This window comes from Chionomys nivalis, chromosome 11 (assembly GCF_950005125.1).
Source record: "Chionomys nivalis chromosome 11, mChiNiv1.1, whole genome shotgun sequence".
In the NCBI taxonomy this organism is placed as follows: domain Eukaryota; kingdom Metazoa; phylum Chordata; class Mammalia; order Rodentia; family Cricetidae; genus Chionomys; species Chionomys nivalis.
The window spans coordinates 23,737,660-23,755,203 of record NC_080096.1 but is presented as its reverse complement, the minus strand read 5'-3'; the positions used below and the strand labels follow the sequence as shown (position 1 = coordinate 23,755,203).

Here is a 17,544-nt window from a genome sequence, read left to right as displayed (position 1 = left end):
CTGGACTGCTCCACGTTAAAGGAGACACCAGGTCTCTTGTAGTGGCCATCCTGAGCCACAGCAGCCCTCTGCTCCGGCTTCTGCCGGTACTCACAGTAATGACTGCCACCTGGAGACTATCAGCCTATGAGGAGCTTCCTAAGAGAAGGTTGATTATGTGGGAAAATACGCCCTAAGATGTGAGTGGTAGCATCCTGTGGGCTGGGAGACTGAACTGTACAAAAATGGAGGAACCACTGGCATTCATCTCTCTCTGCATTGTGACTGGGGACGCAATGTGACCAGTCACCTCAATCCCTTGCCGCCATGCCTCCCCCACCATGATGGACTGATCCTAAACTAAACCCTCCTTCCTTGAGTTGCGTTTGTCAAGCATTTTGCCACCACAAGACAAATAACTAACACAAGCAGGCAAGTTTGCTCCCTCTGTGGCTGTGGCATGGCACCAGCCTGCTGTGTGTGCTGGGCCAGATCACCGGCACTCACCTCAGCCCCAGCTTGGAGAACTTGCATGTGATGTGACGACTGGAAGGCAGTTGTAGATTTGTGTGTGTTTCCAGATGCTCACAGCTGTTGTGGTTACACAGGAGCCTCTGCTTGTTCAGGAAGTAGATACCGAAGCATTCTGGTTCGGGCCTGCTGTTTTGAATATTCGTAGATATTTCAAAAATCAAAAGGATTAGGGGCTGCGCTATGCTCCTAATTTTAATCATAGCCTTGGTTTTGGTTTAGTTTGGTTTTGCACTCACTCTGTAGCCAAGGATGGCACTGAACCTACGTGAACCTGTAATCAATCCTCCTGCCTCCAATTCCCAACTGGTGGAATTACAGGTCTGTGCCACCACACAGTTTCGCTCCATGCCGGGAGGCAGAGGAATGGGGAGACTCAGGCCTTCAGGCATGGTATGTGAGCACTCTTCCAACCAAGCTTATGTCCCCAGCCCTCTCATATATCTATGACTACTTCAAATTAAAACTTTTACTTTCAAGGGGAGCTAAATCATAAGAATGAAGACTAAAGAATGCAATGGCACGATTTAAGTCGGCAGGAGAATCAGAGCAGGACAGAATCGCTCTGTAGAGGAGTGATTGAGGGGAAGGCGAACAGAGCTGAAAATGGCTGCAGGACAAAGGGTAAGGGCTCAGCTACGATGAGAACAGGCAGCAGGGCACACAGTGGACAGAGAGCCAGCATGCGGGAAGAGAAGTGGGTGGAACAGAAATAAATGACCTCTGAGATGAAGCAGAGCCCGATGCGGAGAATCAAAGGACTGACCGGATATCTGGAGGGGGAATAGCCCGGCAGTGTTTTCAAGTGATAAGACCTCGAATCCAGGGTGAGAAAATTAGCTTCAAAGAAACCCAAACCAGGCAGTTCTCAGACTAATTTCTGGCATTAAATGGAAGAAAATAAAAGGAGACACAGAGAGAGAGAGAGAGACAGAGAGAGAGAGAGAGAACATAACCCATGTCTTCATGCAGGTGTGCGCACAGGTCAGAGGGAGGTAATGGGTAGCCTCCTCTATCAGTTCCCATATATTCATTCAAGGTAGGAACTCTGCTTGAACCTGAACCTGGAGTTCATGTTTGTGGCTAGGCTAATAGCCCATAAGCCTCAGCACTCTCCCTGTCTCCCCCAGCTCTGTGCCGGGGTTGCAGGCATGTACAAGAGCAGGCCCCAGCAATGTTCCTGTCTGTTCCATTCTGTGCCGGGGTTGCAGAAATGTATAAGATCAGGCCCCAGCAATCTCCCTGTCTGTCCCATTCTGTGCCGGGGTTACAGGCATGCACAAGACCAGGCCCCAGCAATGTTCCTGTCTGCCCCATTCTGTGCCGGGGTTACAAGCATGCACAAGATCAGGCCCCAATTGTTAGATCAGTGCCAAGATCCAAGCTCTGGTCCTCATGCCTGCACATCAAGCGCTCCTCACCGACTGAGCCATCTCTCCACCCCAAAGATTATATATCGTAGATCTCAACCTGTTTGGGGTCACATGTCAGATGTCCTGCTTATCAGATATTTACATTATAATTCATAATAGTACCAAAATTACAGTTATGAAGTAGCAGCAGAACCATTTTGGGGTTGGGGGTCACCACATGAAGAACCGTTTTGAAGGGTTGCAGGGTTGAAGGTTGAGAACCCCTGCTGTAGATGATGAGAAGGGAGAAAGCTTCCTCATACGCCAGCTTCCCTCATACGCCAAGGGATGCAGCTGTTCTTTGCAGGGACTCAGAGATTTAATGACAATACTGCTGTTGTCTCAGTTTAAATCATCACTCCAAGGTCACCCAAGGAGACATGAGCCAAGAATCCCACCATATGTAAAAGAGCAAGTGGGATGCACTGATCCCAGCTAAGCAAGGGTTTTGCCTAAGTAATGACGGAATTTTTCTGCAAAGCAAAATGCGGAAATGCCAGTGCTGGTGAAAGGGTACCAGTGGTCTCTCTGTTAGTGAACATGCCCATAGGCAGAGAGAGAGACAGGAGGATGCCCTTATCTTGGGGATGACGGAATCAGTAGGAATCATTCAACTGTTGACTTGGATGGTTAGAGAAATACGGGCTTCAGGTATTAACTGCAGCCAGCACAGCACTTCCAGATCACCACAAGCAAAGAGGCAAGTGCAACATAATCCCAAGTAAAAAGTTGACCATTTAGGAGCAAATAGAGAAAACACAGAATAAGATGAAACAGTAGATTTTTTAAAAAAAATCCGTTATTCTTCAGTGTGTACATCTATTGAAGTACAGTTCTCTGACTAGCAGCAGCCCTGGAACTCACTCTGTAGACCAGGCTCCAACTCTGATTTTCTATGGCAGCTTCTTAACCGTTTAAAAATAAAAGGGTGTTCATACATGGCAGGCTAAAGCAGGAAGACTGCAAACTCAAGACCAGCCTCGGCTACATAGTGTGACCTTAGGACAAAAATAGACAAGTGATCAGTGACATGTTTGACAAACATGAGGACAACAAAAGCAGAATTCAAAGCAAGAAAAAAGAAGACATTCAGTAGCCTTGGCCTGTGGCTCCCTGTGTATAGTCTGGTCCTGATCTCACAGTGATCCGGCCACCTCTGCCTCTGAAGTGCTGGGATTAAAGGTGTGTGCCACCCTGTGTGACAGGTTTTTTGTTTGTTGGCTGTTAGTTTTGGTTAGTGATTTGCTTGTTTGTTTTTATTTCGGGAGCTTTTGTTTGCTTCTTGTCGGCATTCCACAAGTTTACTATGTGGAACAAAAATTTTATAGTATTTAAAAATGCAACACAATGAGAAATCCCCTGACAACCACAGAATACAAACTCTGAAAACTGTACTTAGGGTATAATTTGGTGTATTGATTTTGTTTTTTCTAGAAAATTTGGTCATGCCTTAGAAGCAGGGATGAGGCTCAGAAGAGATCAATTTTTTTAACCTGTTAAAGAAAATGACAGCTGACTAAATAAGATTTTCATATCTCTAGAAATTGAAAAATGACACGATTAAAATGAAACAAATGATAAACTATGTGCATAGAATTGACAAGCCAAGGTCAAGCTCCAGCATTCAGAGAGTCCTTCAGTTCCATAACAAAAGCAGGGACAAAGGATGTGAATGAACAATTAAAAAGAGAAAAGCAAATTAATAGCATATAAAACTTATTAGCATATGAAAAACTAAAAATAATCAAGGGTCGTTGAGGAAATGGTTCCGTGAGTAAAATGCTTTCTGCACAAGCTTAAGGATCTGACTTCAGACCCCTGCACCCATGTGACAGCTGAGGGGGCTGACATTTGCTGTAACCCCATGCTGGTGGATGGGGACATAGAGACAGGCAAATTCTCAGAGGTGCCTGTCAGTGAGCTCCAGGTTAAGAAAGAGGCACTGTTGACAGTGATTTCTGTCCCGTCCAGTCCCACAGCCATTCAGTCCCAAAGAAACACACAGAGGCCTACATTAATTATAAACTGTTTGGCCTATTAACTCAGGCTTCTTGTTAACTAATTCTTGCATCTTAAATTAGCCCATAATTCTTGTCTGTGTTAGCCACGTGACTTGGTACCTTTTTATCAGTGAGGCATTCTCACCTTGCTTCCGCATCTGAGTGAGGACAGCAGACTGAGCTTTTCCTCTGCTCAGAATTCTCCTATTCTGGTCGCCCTAACTATACTTCCTGCCTGGCTGCTGGCCAATCAGTGTTTTATTAAACCAATACAAGTGACAAATCTTTACAGGGTACAAGAACATTGCCCCACAGCTGTCTCAAAAATAAATAAATAAATAAATAAATAAATAAATAAAGTAGAGAGCATCAACTGAGGAAGACACCCAACACTGAACTCTGACCTCTGCATGCACACACATGCACACAACTGTTCATGTGCACACACACACACTGCAACAAACAAAAGGAAATGAAGTACTGGGTGTTTGTTCATCAAGTCAGTTGATGATCTGCCCACAGTGGGTTGATATTCTAAATGAGCAAGAACTTCATGGGCTCTCACATCTCCAGCACCCACACAGTTCTGAGCAAGATGAACCCCACAGGTAATCTCAGTTAACTGCCCTGAAAGGAGGAAGATGGTGCCCTGTGCCATAGCGGCTGTCGTCTGCCGACAGGGCAAATCTACAAGGGCAGACATTGTTCTGTTGTTAAATCACGCTGAAAGCCACTTGGGTACCTCAAGAGGGCCCCTCAAGTGTTGACACACTCACTGCTAAAGCTTGTATCTCTTTCAATATGGCACTTGTGAGCCAACACATTTGTATAAAAATTTAAAGTTAGATTCCCCAATGCAATACAGCATTTCACATAAAACCAGGCACAGGCGACGTCCCCAGTTGCCGTCCTTCCTCAGTTGGTGTCTGGGATGCTGCGGTCTCAGGAAGGTGTCACACTGCAGACCTGTCCTGAACACATTCCCCACTGTGACTGCCATACAGAGCCCCCCCCCCCATGCTGGAAAGTCATCCACAACACACTGTGACTATGATACCCAGGATGCAGCTTCCCTATCAACGTCCTACGTCATCCTTATAGCCGTGTTAATTGTAGGTAATCCTGAACTGATGTTTTAAAGTCCCCAGCTTCTATTATAATGGCTCGATGAATGTACACACGTATTTTTTTATTGTTTTAATTTCCTTTTGGACTTCGATGTCCAACTCAGTACAATCTTCTCCCTTTTAAAGTTTTGATAAAGAGGTCTGAGTCAAAAAGGTTACTGACATCTGACAAGGATTGTCTGCATGCTTTATAAAGGATGTGCACTTTAATAGTTTCTAGTTTAAAAGAATCAGCAAAGAGAAAAGAAGGAAGAATTTTAAAAAATACAAAAGATACTGTGAACCCAGGTATGCTGATGCACACCTGAAATCCCAGCACTAGAGAGGTGGAGGCAGAGGATCAAGAATTCAAGCTCATCCTTGACTGAACAGTGAGTCTGAGATCAGGACTGGGTTAAAAAAATCCAGAGCCAGGTGGTGGTGCACGCCTTTAATCCCAGCACTCGGGAGGCAGAGGCAGGCGGATCTCTGTGAGCTCAAGACCAGCCTGGTCTGCAGAGTGAGTTCCAGGACAGGCTCCAAAGCTACAGAAAAACCTTGTCTTAAAAATAAAAATAAAAACCCAGACAAATGTGATGTAGACAGAGAGATACGTAATTTTGTCACAGTTTTCAGCAGAAAAACTTAAGAAACTCAATTATCACCACGAGCACTCTGCAATACATTCAGTAAATCTGTATGATTAGATTTCACAAAGTCATTTCATCTGACTCTTGAAGAAATTTTATTGTATGGGAAATCTCTTCTGATATAATAGCAACTGGCAAGGCGCAGCGCTGGGTGCATACCGGATGATGTGCCGCTACTAACAGAAAACCCCTGAGCTATGCCGGGAACAAATGCCCAAAGAAGCCGTGGCACACGGTTAACAGAGCTACGTCTTAGAAGACAATGGATACATTTCATTTTCTTCCTACTGTTTTCATAGAAAACCCTTGGGTTTTTAATGACATTATACATTAAAAAAAAAAAAAGACATAGCTGGGAATGTAGAGGTTTCAGAAACAGTTGTTGCTGCGGCAGCCACAGCAACACTAAGAGCGATCAATAGCACTCAGCCATGTAGGTAATAGAAACCATTAGAGTCCCTCACAGACCGTTCTGCTCCCAGGAACCATCCAGTCTCCACCCCAAGGGCTAGACTACAGTTTGGATCATCCACCCAGGTCAGCTGAGAAGACACACACAGGGTGGGGAGGCTGGGCTGTAGCCAGTGGGAAGTCTTGGGCTTGGGAGCAGCCAGACCTGGATTTAAATCTTGCCTGCGCCATTTATTTCCTGCAGGCTCTTGGGGAAGTAACTTTATCTTATTATCTAGCAACCTCTCACAAGTCACACTGCAGGGTCCGCTGCTGGGAGATTTAGAGGGCTAGTCTGTCGAAGGATGTCCTCGGCCATGGCCATGCTCCTCCCCACCCCACCCCCAGGCCAGTGACATCACTGAACGCTTCTTAGATTCTATTAGATGCAAATACTGCTGGTTTGCTATGGCATGTGCTGAGATATATTTCAGGTAGACAAATCCTTTAAGAACACCAGCCCGAGGGAATGGCTATTCTAAAATAATATAAGGCTTTGCTATGAGGTGTCCGTGAGTCAGAGGCACTAGATACAAAGCAAGGACACAACTCAAAGCTGTAGCCAGTTCGAGCTGGGCAGCTGAGCAGGCAGGGTGCACGAAGGTACCCTTGTTAGCACATTGTTGAAGACTGAGTACCCAGGGTGCAGTGGTCAGGTTCCTCTCTGGCTGCTGCATGTTCAAGTAGCAGCTCTGCGATGTAACCCTTCCCTCCTTTACTACTGGTGAGGAAGTGTTCTTCCTGGGTTTTGCACCAACATCTCACAACTGACGATAAGCCCAAGAGTGTGTGGCTGAACCGGCCCTGAGAAGAGATGGATGCTCATGAATACATGTCTGTTGTGTGAATGGCGAGGGAGGCAGCTCGGTTGGCAGAATGCTCACATAATACATTCAGACCCCTTGGATTGGTCATGAGCACCACTTAAACCAGACGTGGTGCTGGCGAGCACCTGTAATCTTGGCACTTGATTGGCCGAGGCAGGAGGATCTGGTGTTCAAGATTATCCTTAGCTACACAGTAAGCTCGGGGAAGCCTGGGATACATCCTAACACCTTGTGTCCATGCAACACAAGTAAAGGCCTGTCTGCTGTGCGAATGAATGAAGTCAGATTGTGGGGAACTGGTCTAAGGCCCACGCATAACGCTTCGCCCCTGACTTGAATCTTTCTGTTTTCCTAGCTTATCCACTCACCAAGTGTCCTCCCCCAACCATCCTTCCCAATGCTGAAGTGGTCACAGAGAATGAAGAATTCAACATAGGTACCACTGACACATGGCGGGGATCCCAAACCCGGGTGGCAGGGAGGGGACAGGAAGTGGTAGGGACTGGGTGGTGGCTCCATCTATGTACCAGAAAACAGAGGCCCGGCCCATGGTGGTGGCAGTTTAGCCCAGTTTGAAAATGTAAACTGTCTTATTTCACCCAGTCCCAGGAGGGGGAGCTGGGGACATGGCTTCCCTCTGCTATTCAAAACCTTTAGGCTAAATTCTAGGATTTCCTAGAATATGGGTCTCTCCAGAAGGCTGAGCTGGAGGGAAGCAGTTGCCTGGATCACCAGGTCAGTGTGGAGCTGGTTACTGAACCATGGCTGGCTGTAACAGTGCTGGTTACCTTCAGCAGAAGTGGGTTTGAGGTATTAAAGTGTCAACTGTTCTAAATAAGTCTACTCCAGGGGATGCCCATGCTCTTCTCTTGACAGGTGACATCGTCCGCTACAGGTGCCTTCCAGGCTTTACCTTAGTGGGGAGTGAAATTCTGACCTGCAAGCTAGGAACCTACCTGCAGTTTGAAGGTCCACCCCCGATATGCGAAGGTAATTGCACTAAACAGCACCTTCCTCCCCCATGGAGCCCTGGCTCTGCTCCTCTTCCTGTCTCCAGCCCTCAGCTCAGTTCCTGCCCACTGAAAAGAGGTCACCAGGTCAATGGTGTCTGATGAATGAGTGAAGGAAGCCAAGTGAGAACCCTTTGCAGGGTCTCCACCAGTTCTGACGTGGGGGCTGTGAAAGAGCCAGTTCACCCCCTCTTCCTTACCTGAGCATTCTCTGGAATTATGTACTGAGTCTTGGAATGTGCTGGTGTGTGTGTGTGTGTGTGTGTCCTGTATGTGCAGCCCTGTAACCCCAGACCTCAGCCTCCTGCATCCTAAGACAGTGTCTTGAAGTTATGCCTAACCCAGATCAAATCCAACCCTTCTCCACTCCTGAAGCACGCAAGGCAGCACAGAGCTCCTGACTGCCCTGTAAACTGAGGACAGGGGTTGAACTTAGGCTGCGAGCTGTTGTGAGGTGTGGGGTGGCCAATGGCTTGAAGCACTTGAAGGTGGCATCAGACCCATGCTGGCTGCTGTGGGCTTGGAAAACTTGCACAGCTACCGAGGACTCCAAGGAAACTGATTCAGTCCTTTCAGCCTTGCCTTGGGGTCCCCAGCCCAAGTAAATGGAAGTAAATTGCCCAGAAATTTGTTTCACACAAAATGTTAGGACACTTTCCTGTGCTCCAGGACAGAGCACCTCCCTAGGCCCTGGTGTGTGCAGGGCTCCTCTGCCCCAGCCTCTTCCCTCCCCTTTGTGGTGAGTTGTGGGTCCTCCTGCTCCTCCTGATCCTGCTCCTCTTCCTGTTTCTCCTGCTACTGCTGGTCCTCCTCCTATCCCTCCTCCTCTACCTTCTTTTCCTCCTCCTACTCCTCCTCTCCTGCTCCTGCACCTCCTGCTCCTCCCCTTCTTCCTTCTCCTCCTGCTTCCTCTCTCTGGAGGTCCACACTGTCTTCCTTAGGGCAACATTGTTTACTTTGGACCCCTTAATGCTATGCATTGGGCTGCACCAAACCCTGCGGATCTACCTGCCATGGTTTCCATCGTCATCTCTATGGTGTGTTGAGACTCTATGCTGCAAATGTGATTTGATATAATGTAGCATGTGTTCTATGATACAGCCATCCTGTGAGGTAGGGATTTCTTGTTTGTGTTGGAAAAGTCATCACACTGAAAGGGAATTGTAGACAAAGACTGCTCATTTGTTTCCTGGCTGCCCAGATCTGAAATAATTGCATATAAATTATATTAATTACAACACTGCTTGACCTATTAGCTCAGATTTCTTATTAACTAACTCTTACATCTTAAATTAACCCATTTCTATTTATCTATGTATCGCTACGTGGCAGCTACATGGCATCTCTTTGACTCCGCCTACTCTGTCTACATCTCTGTTTAGATTTTCCTCCTGACTTTACTCTGTTAAGCCATTGGCTGAAAGCAGCTTCTTTATTAACCAATAACAATAAAACATATTCACAGCACACAGGGAATAATTTATTGAAGGCCGTACAGGTCATAAGTGGTAGCGTGGGCTCTAAAATCCAGGTGTGTTTGACCCATCATCTGTTGTTTACTTCTGCCCTCTTCTGTCTTTGTACAAACTAAGCCTATTTTGTAGAATGGCTCTTCGAGAGTGGGATGCCTTACTGTTACCTGGGATATATGTACCACCCTCATCTACCTCAAATCCAGATAGCAGCACCCACACCCAAACCAGAATATGATTTCAACCAACTGGCCTGCTGTGAATTCCAATAATACTGTTATGTTGACATGGGCTCCAAAGTTATTTCCTCTCATGGGGCACTCTGACAGGGAATGTGAGGACTTGTTTCAATGCCCTAATACTAGGTTTGCAGTGACAGACCTACTCCATGGGCAAACTATTCTGTCTCCCCATCATGTACATAGCATCTCTTTCTTTCTCCCAGTACACTGCCCAACCAATGAGCTTCTGACAGACTCCACGGGCGTGATCCTCAGCCAGAGCTACCCTGGAAGCTACCCACAGTTCCAGACCTGCTCCTGGCTGGTGAGGGTGGAGCCAGAGTACAACATCTCTGTCACGGTGGAATACTTCCTCAGCGAGAAGCAGTATGATGAGTTTGAGATCTTTGACGGTGAGTCCCTCAAAGACCATGCTGTCCTCTGCTACGGATGACACCAACTTGCTCCCAGTCCCTGGGAGAATCTGAGCTGCATTTTTCCTATCAGAACTTGCTGGAGACACCACATACTGTCTACCCATACCATAAAAACCCGAGACCAGGGAATTGATGAACTGTATGGATGTTGCTTCCACAGTAGTCTAGATATGTTACAAACCGTTTCTTTCTCAATGCTAGAACCCCTGAATATCAGCCAATCGGTGGTCCTTTATGAAGAGCGGGCTCCCTCTGAAACCCCAGAAGCTCTGTCTACCAAACTCCATACTTTAGAAGTAGAACAAGGGGCACTGTCGTTTGCTGTTGTGTCTAGAGAAGGCGTCTTAGTATGTCTCAGACCAAAATACCATCAAATTACCGTCTCGAACTTTGTAGGATTTATCACCCACCCTCTGGAGCATGAGACTAGCTGAGATAGCAGTACTAATTGTCCCTGGTGGCTCAGAAAATCCTATGTAGAGAACCAGACAGCTGCATTCTGCAGGATGACCAGATCCACATCCCCTCTCTCTCTATCATAAAAATCGGGCTTAACAACAAAGCTCTGGGCCATCACTGTAAATTATACTGAAGCCTACCCCATGCCAATGCAGGCTGCTTCTGCTGCTCCTTCCTCACAGCCTGGAGAAGAGCACATTGCAGATCCACAGCTGCTTTCTGTGTAGCCAGGACTGCGCCCGTCTTCTCGGGTAAAGATGCTACAGGGCCTTCAGCTACCTGCGGATAGTCGATTAAGTTCACACGATGGGATAGAAACGGTTTTTCTCCTCATGAGCTGCTGCCTGACAGAGTAGCCATGGTAGGATTGGGATCCCCAGGAGTCAGCATCACTCCAGATTCTGTATTTTTTTTTTGTTGTTTTTTTGTTTTTTTTCGAGACAGGGTTTCTCTGTGGTTGTGGAGCCTGTCCTGGAACTAGCTCTTGTAGACCAGGCTGGTCTCGAACTCACAGAGATCCGCCTGCCTCTGCCTCCCGAGTGCTGGGATTAAAGGCGTGCGCCACCACCGCCCGGCCCAGATTCTGTATTTAAAGTCTTTAATAACTCCAGCTGTTCTCATGTCTACAGCATTCAGCATACAGCTAAACAGTATTGGGCCTATAAAGGGAAAAACCAGAGGGATGACTGATGTATACAGTTGGTGTCACTTTCTAGGGTCCTTTTTTGTAGGGACCCCACATCTCCTTTAGCCAGACTATTCTGGAGTGAAGGGGAAGGGAAGCCCGGCTTGGGTCTATACAGTTGAATCTTTCCACCGGCAGGATGGAGGTGCTCTCCTCCCTACTGGTGCCTGCTGTGCTCATAATTCCATACTATTTTAGTTCTGCTCTTTGGCTATCCAGCTAGCTTGCCCTTAGGAGTAACCACAGTAACCACAAGTGGATGATCCCCATGGATTCTGTAGGTGAGGTCCTTCCAGCTACCACCCCAGCCTTGTTCCCCATTTCCAATTATGGCTGTATTGCTTCAGTCTGTGACGTGTTTCCCCCTGACCTCTGTGTTCTGGAGTTTCCTCATCCCTGCTACTCCTAAAGAACCTGGTTTCCCCAGCCCAGCCTCCTGAGGACAGCAAGTACTCACCAGAGCATCCTTGATTGCTTTAGTATGTGGAGTCACCCCCACCCCTAGACCCTCCTAAGGAACACAGTTCTCAGGCAGGAGTTCCTTTCTCAAGACAGGAATGTTCGAGTCTGTTGAGTCTCCTCCACGTCTGGACCCTTACCTTCCTAGTTTTCCACAGCAGCTCGAACACCCCTACCTTGTTCACTGTGGCCCTTCCAAGCTCTTCCAAGCTTCCAAGAGCTGTCTGGACGGTGTATGGGAGCCTTCACTCACAGTCTTCTCCAGGACGATAAATCCTGGGTTACGAGTTTCCCAGATTTCTATTATGCTCCTTGAACCAGAGCCCCAAGACACGATCCAGACATTTAAGTCAGGGCACAGAAGAAGGCCCTTTCTTGGGGAGCCTTGAGAAGCTTTATTACTTAAGACCCTGGGAGCTATCACTTTCCTCAGGCTCCATGGCTCTTTCCATATACCTGTTCAATAAACTAAATTTCTGTATGGTGGGCACCATGCTACTTTGAGCACGCACAAGAGAAATCAGAAAAGTGTCCCCAGCTTGAAAACCAACACTTCCATCAACGAAGTACTTGACCCTGGCAAACAGCAAATAGATTTCTTCTCACTTGCTAGCTCCAGAGCACTGCTTCGGATAAGGGAGGATCAAAGAAGAATCCTTCAGCAAGGCCGCCCGATGCAAAGTCATCCAGCCATCCCAGCTGAGTCTATGCTTACACCTCTCTCTAGACTTCGAATGGCCTATAACCCGGTGTCTTTCTCACCCAAGGTCCCTCAGGACAAAGTCCTCTGCTGAAAGCTCTCAGTGGGAATTACTCGGCTCCCCTGATTGTCACCAGCTCAAGCAACTCTGTGTACCTGCGCTGGTCATCTGACCACGCCTATAATCGGAAGGGTTTTAAGATTCGGTATTCAGGTAAGTAGGTCATGAGAACTTTTTTTTTTAAGATTTATTTATTATGTATACAGTGTTCCGCCTGCATGTGTGCCTACAGGCCAGAAGAGGGCATGAGTTCTCATTACAGATGGTTGTGAACCACCATGTGTTTGCTGGGAATTGAACTCAGGACCTTTGAAAGAGCAGTCAGTCCTATTAACCACTGAGTCATCTCTCCACCCTGGCCATGAAAACTTCTAAGGAGGCCTTCACTCTGGACCTCTTAAGTTTCTCACCGGGAACATACAAACATGCCATGGTGCCTTCCTCGACTCAAAAGGCAGCAAGCCCTCCCTGCATAGACAGGGCAGCCTCCCCCTGCCCTCTGTCTCCCTCATCCCATACTGCACAAAGAAGACTGAAGGCGGCCTCCTACCTCTTCATGTCCAGATCCTTTTCCTCCTCTGACCTCTTCCCTTTCTTCTCATACTCCCCACTTTGGTCTCCAGGATTATAACTATTCAATACAAGACCCGATAAGAGCCAGGGGGAGCCTCGCCCCTTAAATAGTTAGGCCATATTTCTAGAAGTCATTTGACGGAACAACTCTGAGACCCAGAATCACGTAGGGTAGGCAGCAGAGAAACCCCTCTCCTGTCGCAGAAGCCATATCTCTTTCGTTATTATCATTTCATTAACGCTAACACTTGGACACGTTTGTGAGGTGTACAATACAGCATGTTGATGCACACATGTAATCTTAATGATCAGCGGGAGCAATTGGCACACTCGTCACTCAGAAGCTTATTTCCTGGTGTTGGAGACTGTTGAAATCCATTTCTCGACCACTTTTGAAATGTGTAGTCAATGGGTTATGAACTACAGCTGCCCTTCTGTGCTGCAAAACATGAGACTTAGCCCTTCCTATTTTGGGGCCCGATAACCAACTTCATTCCACTCTCTCTGCCTTCTACTGGTCCCAAGCTCTGGTGACCCCTGTCCTGCTCTCTACTTGTGTAAAATCGACCTTCCCTAGCTGTCACACATGAAGGAGAACGCACGGGTTTGTATTTCTGTGCCTGACTCATTTCGCATTATGTCCTCCACTTCCGTCCACACTGCAGCAATTGGCGGGATCTCACTCTTTTTTTTTCTTTTGAAAAGACATATCGTCTGGGCATGGTGAGATCAAAGGCCAGGCCTTTGATAAAAAATATCCCTGGGATACAATTAGGTGGAGAAAATAGACTTTCTCTGAACTCTCGTTGTGGGGACCACTGATGTGTTTGATAAGCCGAAACCTTGATGTCTCTCGGAAGGGCAGTCCAGTGAACTGCTGCCAGTGCTTGCTAGTCCTGGAGGCTGCAAGGAATGCTTTTGGATAGTGGGGGTTCCACCACACGCCTGAATACCAGACAAGTATTAGACAAAGTTTCAAAGAGTAATGGAGCCAGGAATATAACTCAGTCAGCCAAGTATTTGCCGCACAAGGACCCTATTCCAACCCCCCAGGACCCAGGTAAGAAGCTGGGTGTGGTGTCATGCAATAGTAGTCCCACCCCTAGGAGACAGAGGCAGGAGGATCCTTGGAGCTCGCTGGCTAGCCAGCCTAGCCTAGTCAGTGAGCCCCAGATCCTAGGGAGAGACTTTGCCTCAAAAAAATAAAGTGGATGGCATCCTGAATGACATGTGAGTTGATCTCAACCTTCTACACACACACATGTACACACACATATCCCTGCACCTGCACACACTGAAGAACACACATGCACACACACACACACACACACACACACACACGCACACATGAATATTGATAGCAGAACGTCACACCATCAAGCTCGGCCTGAAGAACCATTTGTCCATATCTTCTCCTGGGTCCCCTCATCGTGAGACCAGCCCACACTGTAAGGACCCCTGGGTAGTTCTGCAGAACCATTGAGTGTGGGAAGAACTGACCAGATGGAGCTGAGAGGAGGCCTGCCTTGACTCCCCTCAAAGTTTGTTTCCTCTGCAGATGCCCATGGCTGGGGAGAAGATGGCCTGGTGATCCCATGATCTGTTCTGTTGCTAGCTGGCAATAGGGTTATTGGACAAAGCACTTAACTGTTCAGGTCTCGGTTTAAAAGAAACTTCAAGATAACCCACTGGGGAGTTCAGGACTGAGTTCCTGGAGGCTGCCCCTGTGACGGGAAGCTGGCATTTTCCTGCTGCCGCTGTTAAATTTGGAGCTAAGAGCTCTTAAGGAGTTCCCTCTGCCTTACTGCTCGGAGACTAATGTGTTTGGAAGGAATGAGTCAGTTGTAATTACAGTACATATGCCATGTAGAAAAGAAATTCATTACACGGTACAGCAATTGGTACTTAATAATTAAGATACAGCCGACGTGTGTGACTTACCCCTGTGTCTGTCGCAGTGACTAAGCATATTTTATATCAGGATTCTGGATGAAGGAAGTACATAGATTCGAGATGTGCCTGACACAGGCGGCATAGCAGGAGAGCACACACATTTACACGTATGGGTGTTTTGCCTGCGTATATGTCTGTGTACCACATGTGTGACTGGGGCTTGGCCAAGTCAGAGTGAGCATCAGATCCCCTAGAGGTAGAGTTAGAGTTGTGAGCTACTGTGTGGGTGCTGGGAATTGAACCCGGGTCCTCTGAAAGAACAGACAGTGTTCTTAGTCCCCCTCCAGCTCAGAGCACATTTAATAAAGCACCGTTTCTACCCACACAGAACCGCAGCCTTCAGACAGGAAGCCGGGGGTCTCTCTGTGGTCCCTAATCTGCTCATCCCTATTTATCCGGGAAGCCCAGGCAGAGACCCTCAGGCAAATGGGGGGGCGCTGATGTGAGGCCCCTGAATCATCCTCCCCTCACAGTGTTAGCTATTTTTCTTGTTGCCAAGGCTAAATGCCTGGCTAAACCCACTTAAGGAGGAAGTGGTTTATCTTGGCATGTGGTTTGGGGATACCGTCTGTCTTGATGCTAGGAAAGTGGCCGGAGCCTAAGGCGCCTGGTCACCTTGTCTTTGTAGTCAGGAAGCGGAGAGAGAAGAACGCTGCTGGTGCTCAGCTGGCTTTCGCCGTTTCATCCTGCCTAGGACGAGCCCAGGGAATGGTGCTGCCTACATCTAGGGCCGACTTCCCACCTCAGCTCCCTCACCTCAGCGCGCACAGTTGTCCCCTAGGATATTCTAGGCCTTGTCAAGTTGTCAATGATAGGTGTCACACAGTGCAAGGATCCCCGGCAGGCAGGGGCTGTGGCGTGAATTCCCTCCAGCTGGGACCTTTGCTTCCCTCACGGTAGAGCAGCAGCTGGCACTGAATGGACTCCCGAGAACTCTTCACTGGATAAATGAATGAAATATGCTAAAGCCATACGCTGAGGGTACAAGGAATGAGCCCTGCTGGGAAATGTCTATCCCAGATCCCCAGGCACCCCAACACAACAGAACAACAGAGAACAGCCATTTATTGAGCACTAAGTGCCCCGTGCTGCATTGGGGCGCCTTACTCACATCATGTGTCTGTCCATCTGTCTGTCTCTCTGTCTGTCTCTGTCTCTGTCTCTCTCTCTCTCTCTCTCTCTCTCTGCCAGCACCTGTGAGGGAGGTATTGCAGATTGCAGGCAGGAAGCTAGAATTAAACAAGCTTTGGTGACTTGCTGGGTCATCACACATTTAGGAAACCAGTCCCATTGGGGCCCACTTTACAAGGTTGCCTGTGGTCACAAGTGTGTAGAAAGCAACTCGAACTGTGCTCAGGCAGCAAAGGAGATGTGGTGATTTACCGAACAAGTTGTTGGTGGTGTAGTTTTCAGTTACCCTTTGTTTTGATTTGTTTTGTTTGCTCTTGTTCTGGCTTTACTTAACTGTTGTTCGGTGTCGACAACTCGGGCCTTTGTCAATAGCAAAGAACTGGGCTCTGTCCGCAGAAAGGAGCTGGAGGAGGCGGGGAGCTGCTATGGGGCAGCCTGCCTGCTCCAGCAGCCGAACTCTGACACCCCTGCGCTCAGCCTAGCCTCCTCTCACTCCTCAGCTCCCTACTGCAGCCTGCCTAAGGCTCCGCTCCACGGCTTCATACTGGGCCAGACCACCACCCAGCCGGGCGGCTCCATCCATTTTGGCTGCGACAGGGGCTACCGTTTGGTGGGACACAGCATGGCCATCTGCACCCGGCACCCGCAAGGCTACCACCTATGGAGTGAGGCCATTCCTCTCTGTCAAGGTGAGTAGCAGGGGCTAAAGCAGCCACTGGGTGGCTCAGGTCCAAGTCACCTTGGCTGATCTCAGGAGCTGTCTGGGCCACCTATGAGTCTCCCGGGGTTTGGTGATGGCGTCATTCCTTAAGCAAACATTTGCTCAGGGGCTGTGCATATCCAGCTCTGGGGGTGACACATGCACAGTGGGCTCTGCTCCCAGCCCCACCAGAGAGACGATAGAGGCCTTGAAGCGACAGGAAGAGGAAGTGTTGTTTGTAAGGGGGCGGGGCTCAGCAATCCCGTGGTAAGAAGGGGCCTGCCTCCTCCTAGCAGTTAAGGACTCCCTAAGGCAGGAAGCTCCTAAAGCAAAGGAGTCAAGCGGACCCTGAGATCTACCATTCAGTTTGTTGCATTACCTTTTAGGATTTATGGGGCCTTTTCCCTCTATAAGAACATGCATTCTTGTCATGATGAAATATCTTGTGCTGTATGATCAATAAACACTAATTAAAAAAGTAAAGTCACAGGGGCTGGGACTGGAGTGACGGCCCAGTCAGTAAAGGGACATCCATCACCTCTGACCCTCACAACTTCCTAACCCGTGTCTGCTTTGGAAAAGACCAAAAATATTCTGCAGAGGGACTAGCTGCCACACACAGCAGATATGATTTGCATCAGCCTGGACAACTCTATTCCAGAATCCATTTGGAAATGTCCAAATGTCTGGTCTCGGTTAGGTCTCAGCCTGTCCCTGTGGGTCTGTGT

At 48.0% G+C, this 17,544-nt stretch overlaps 1 protein-coding gene across 7 annotated transcripts in view; it reads left to right on the top strand.

The window, feature by feature from the left end:
• Csmd2 (CUB and Sushi multiple domains 2) overlaps nucleotides 1–17,544 on the top strand; it is a 543,351-nt gene that overhangs the window by 479,418 nt on the left and 46,389 nt on the right. For all 7 annotated transcript variants that reach the window (XM_057784126.1, XM_057784125.1, XM_057784122.1 and 4 more), the window contains 5 exons: nucleotides 7,311–7,391; nucleotides 7,832–7,945; nucleotides 9,883–10,071; nucleotides 12,466–12,612; nucleotides 16,617–16,805. In XM_057784126.1, the coding sequence (XP_057640109.1) occupies nucleotides 7,311–7,391; nucleotides 7,832–7,945; nucleotides 9,883–10,071; nucleotides 12,466–12,612; nucleotides 16,617–16,805 (720 nt within the window). The remainder of the gene's footprint in view (nucleotides 1–7,310; nucleotides 7,392–7,831; nucleotides 7,946–9,882; nucleotides 10,072–12,465; nucleotides 12,613–16,616; nucleotides 16,806–17,544) is intronic.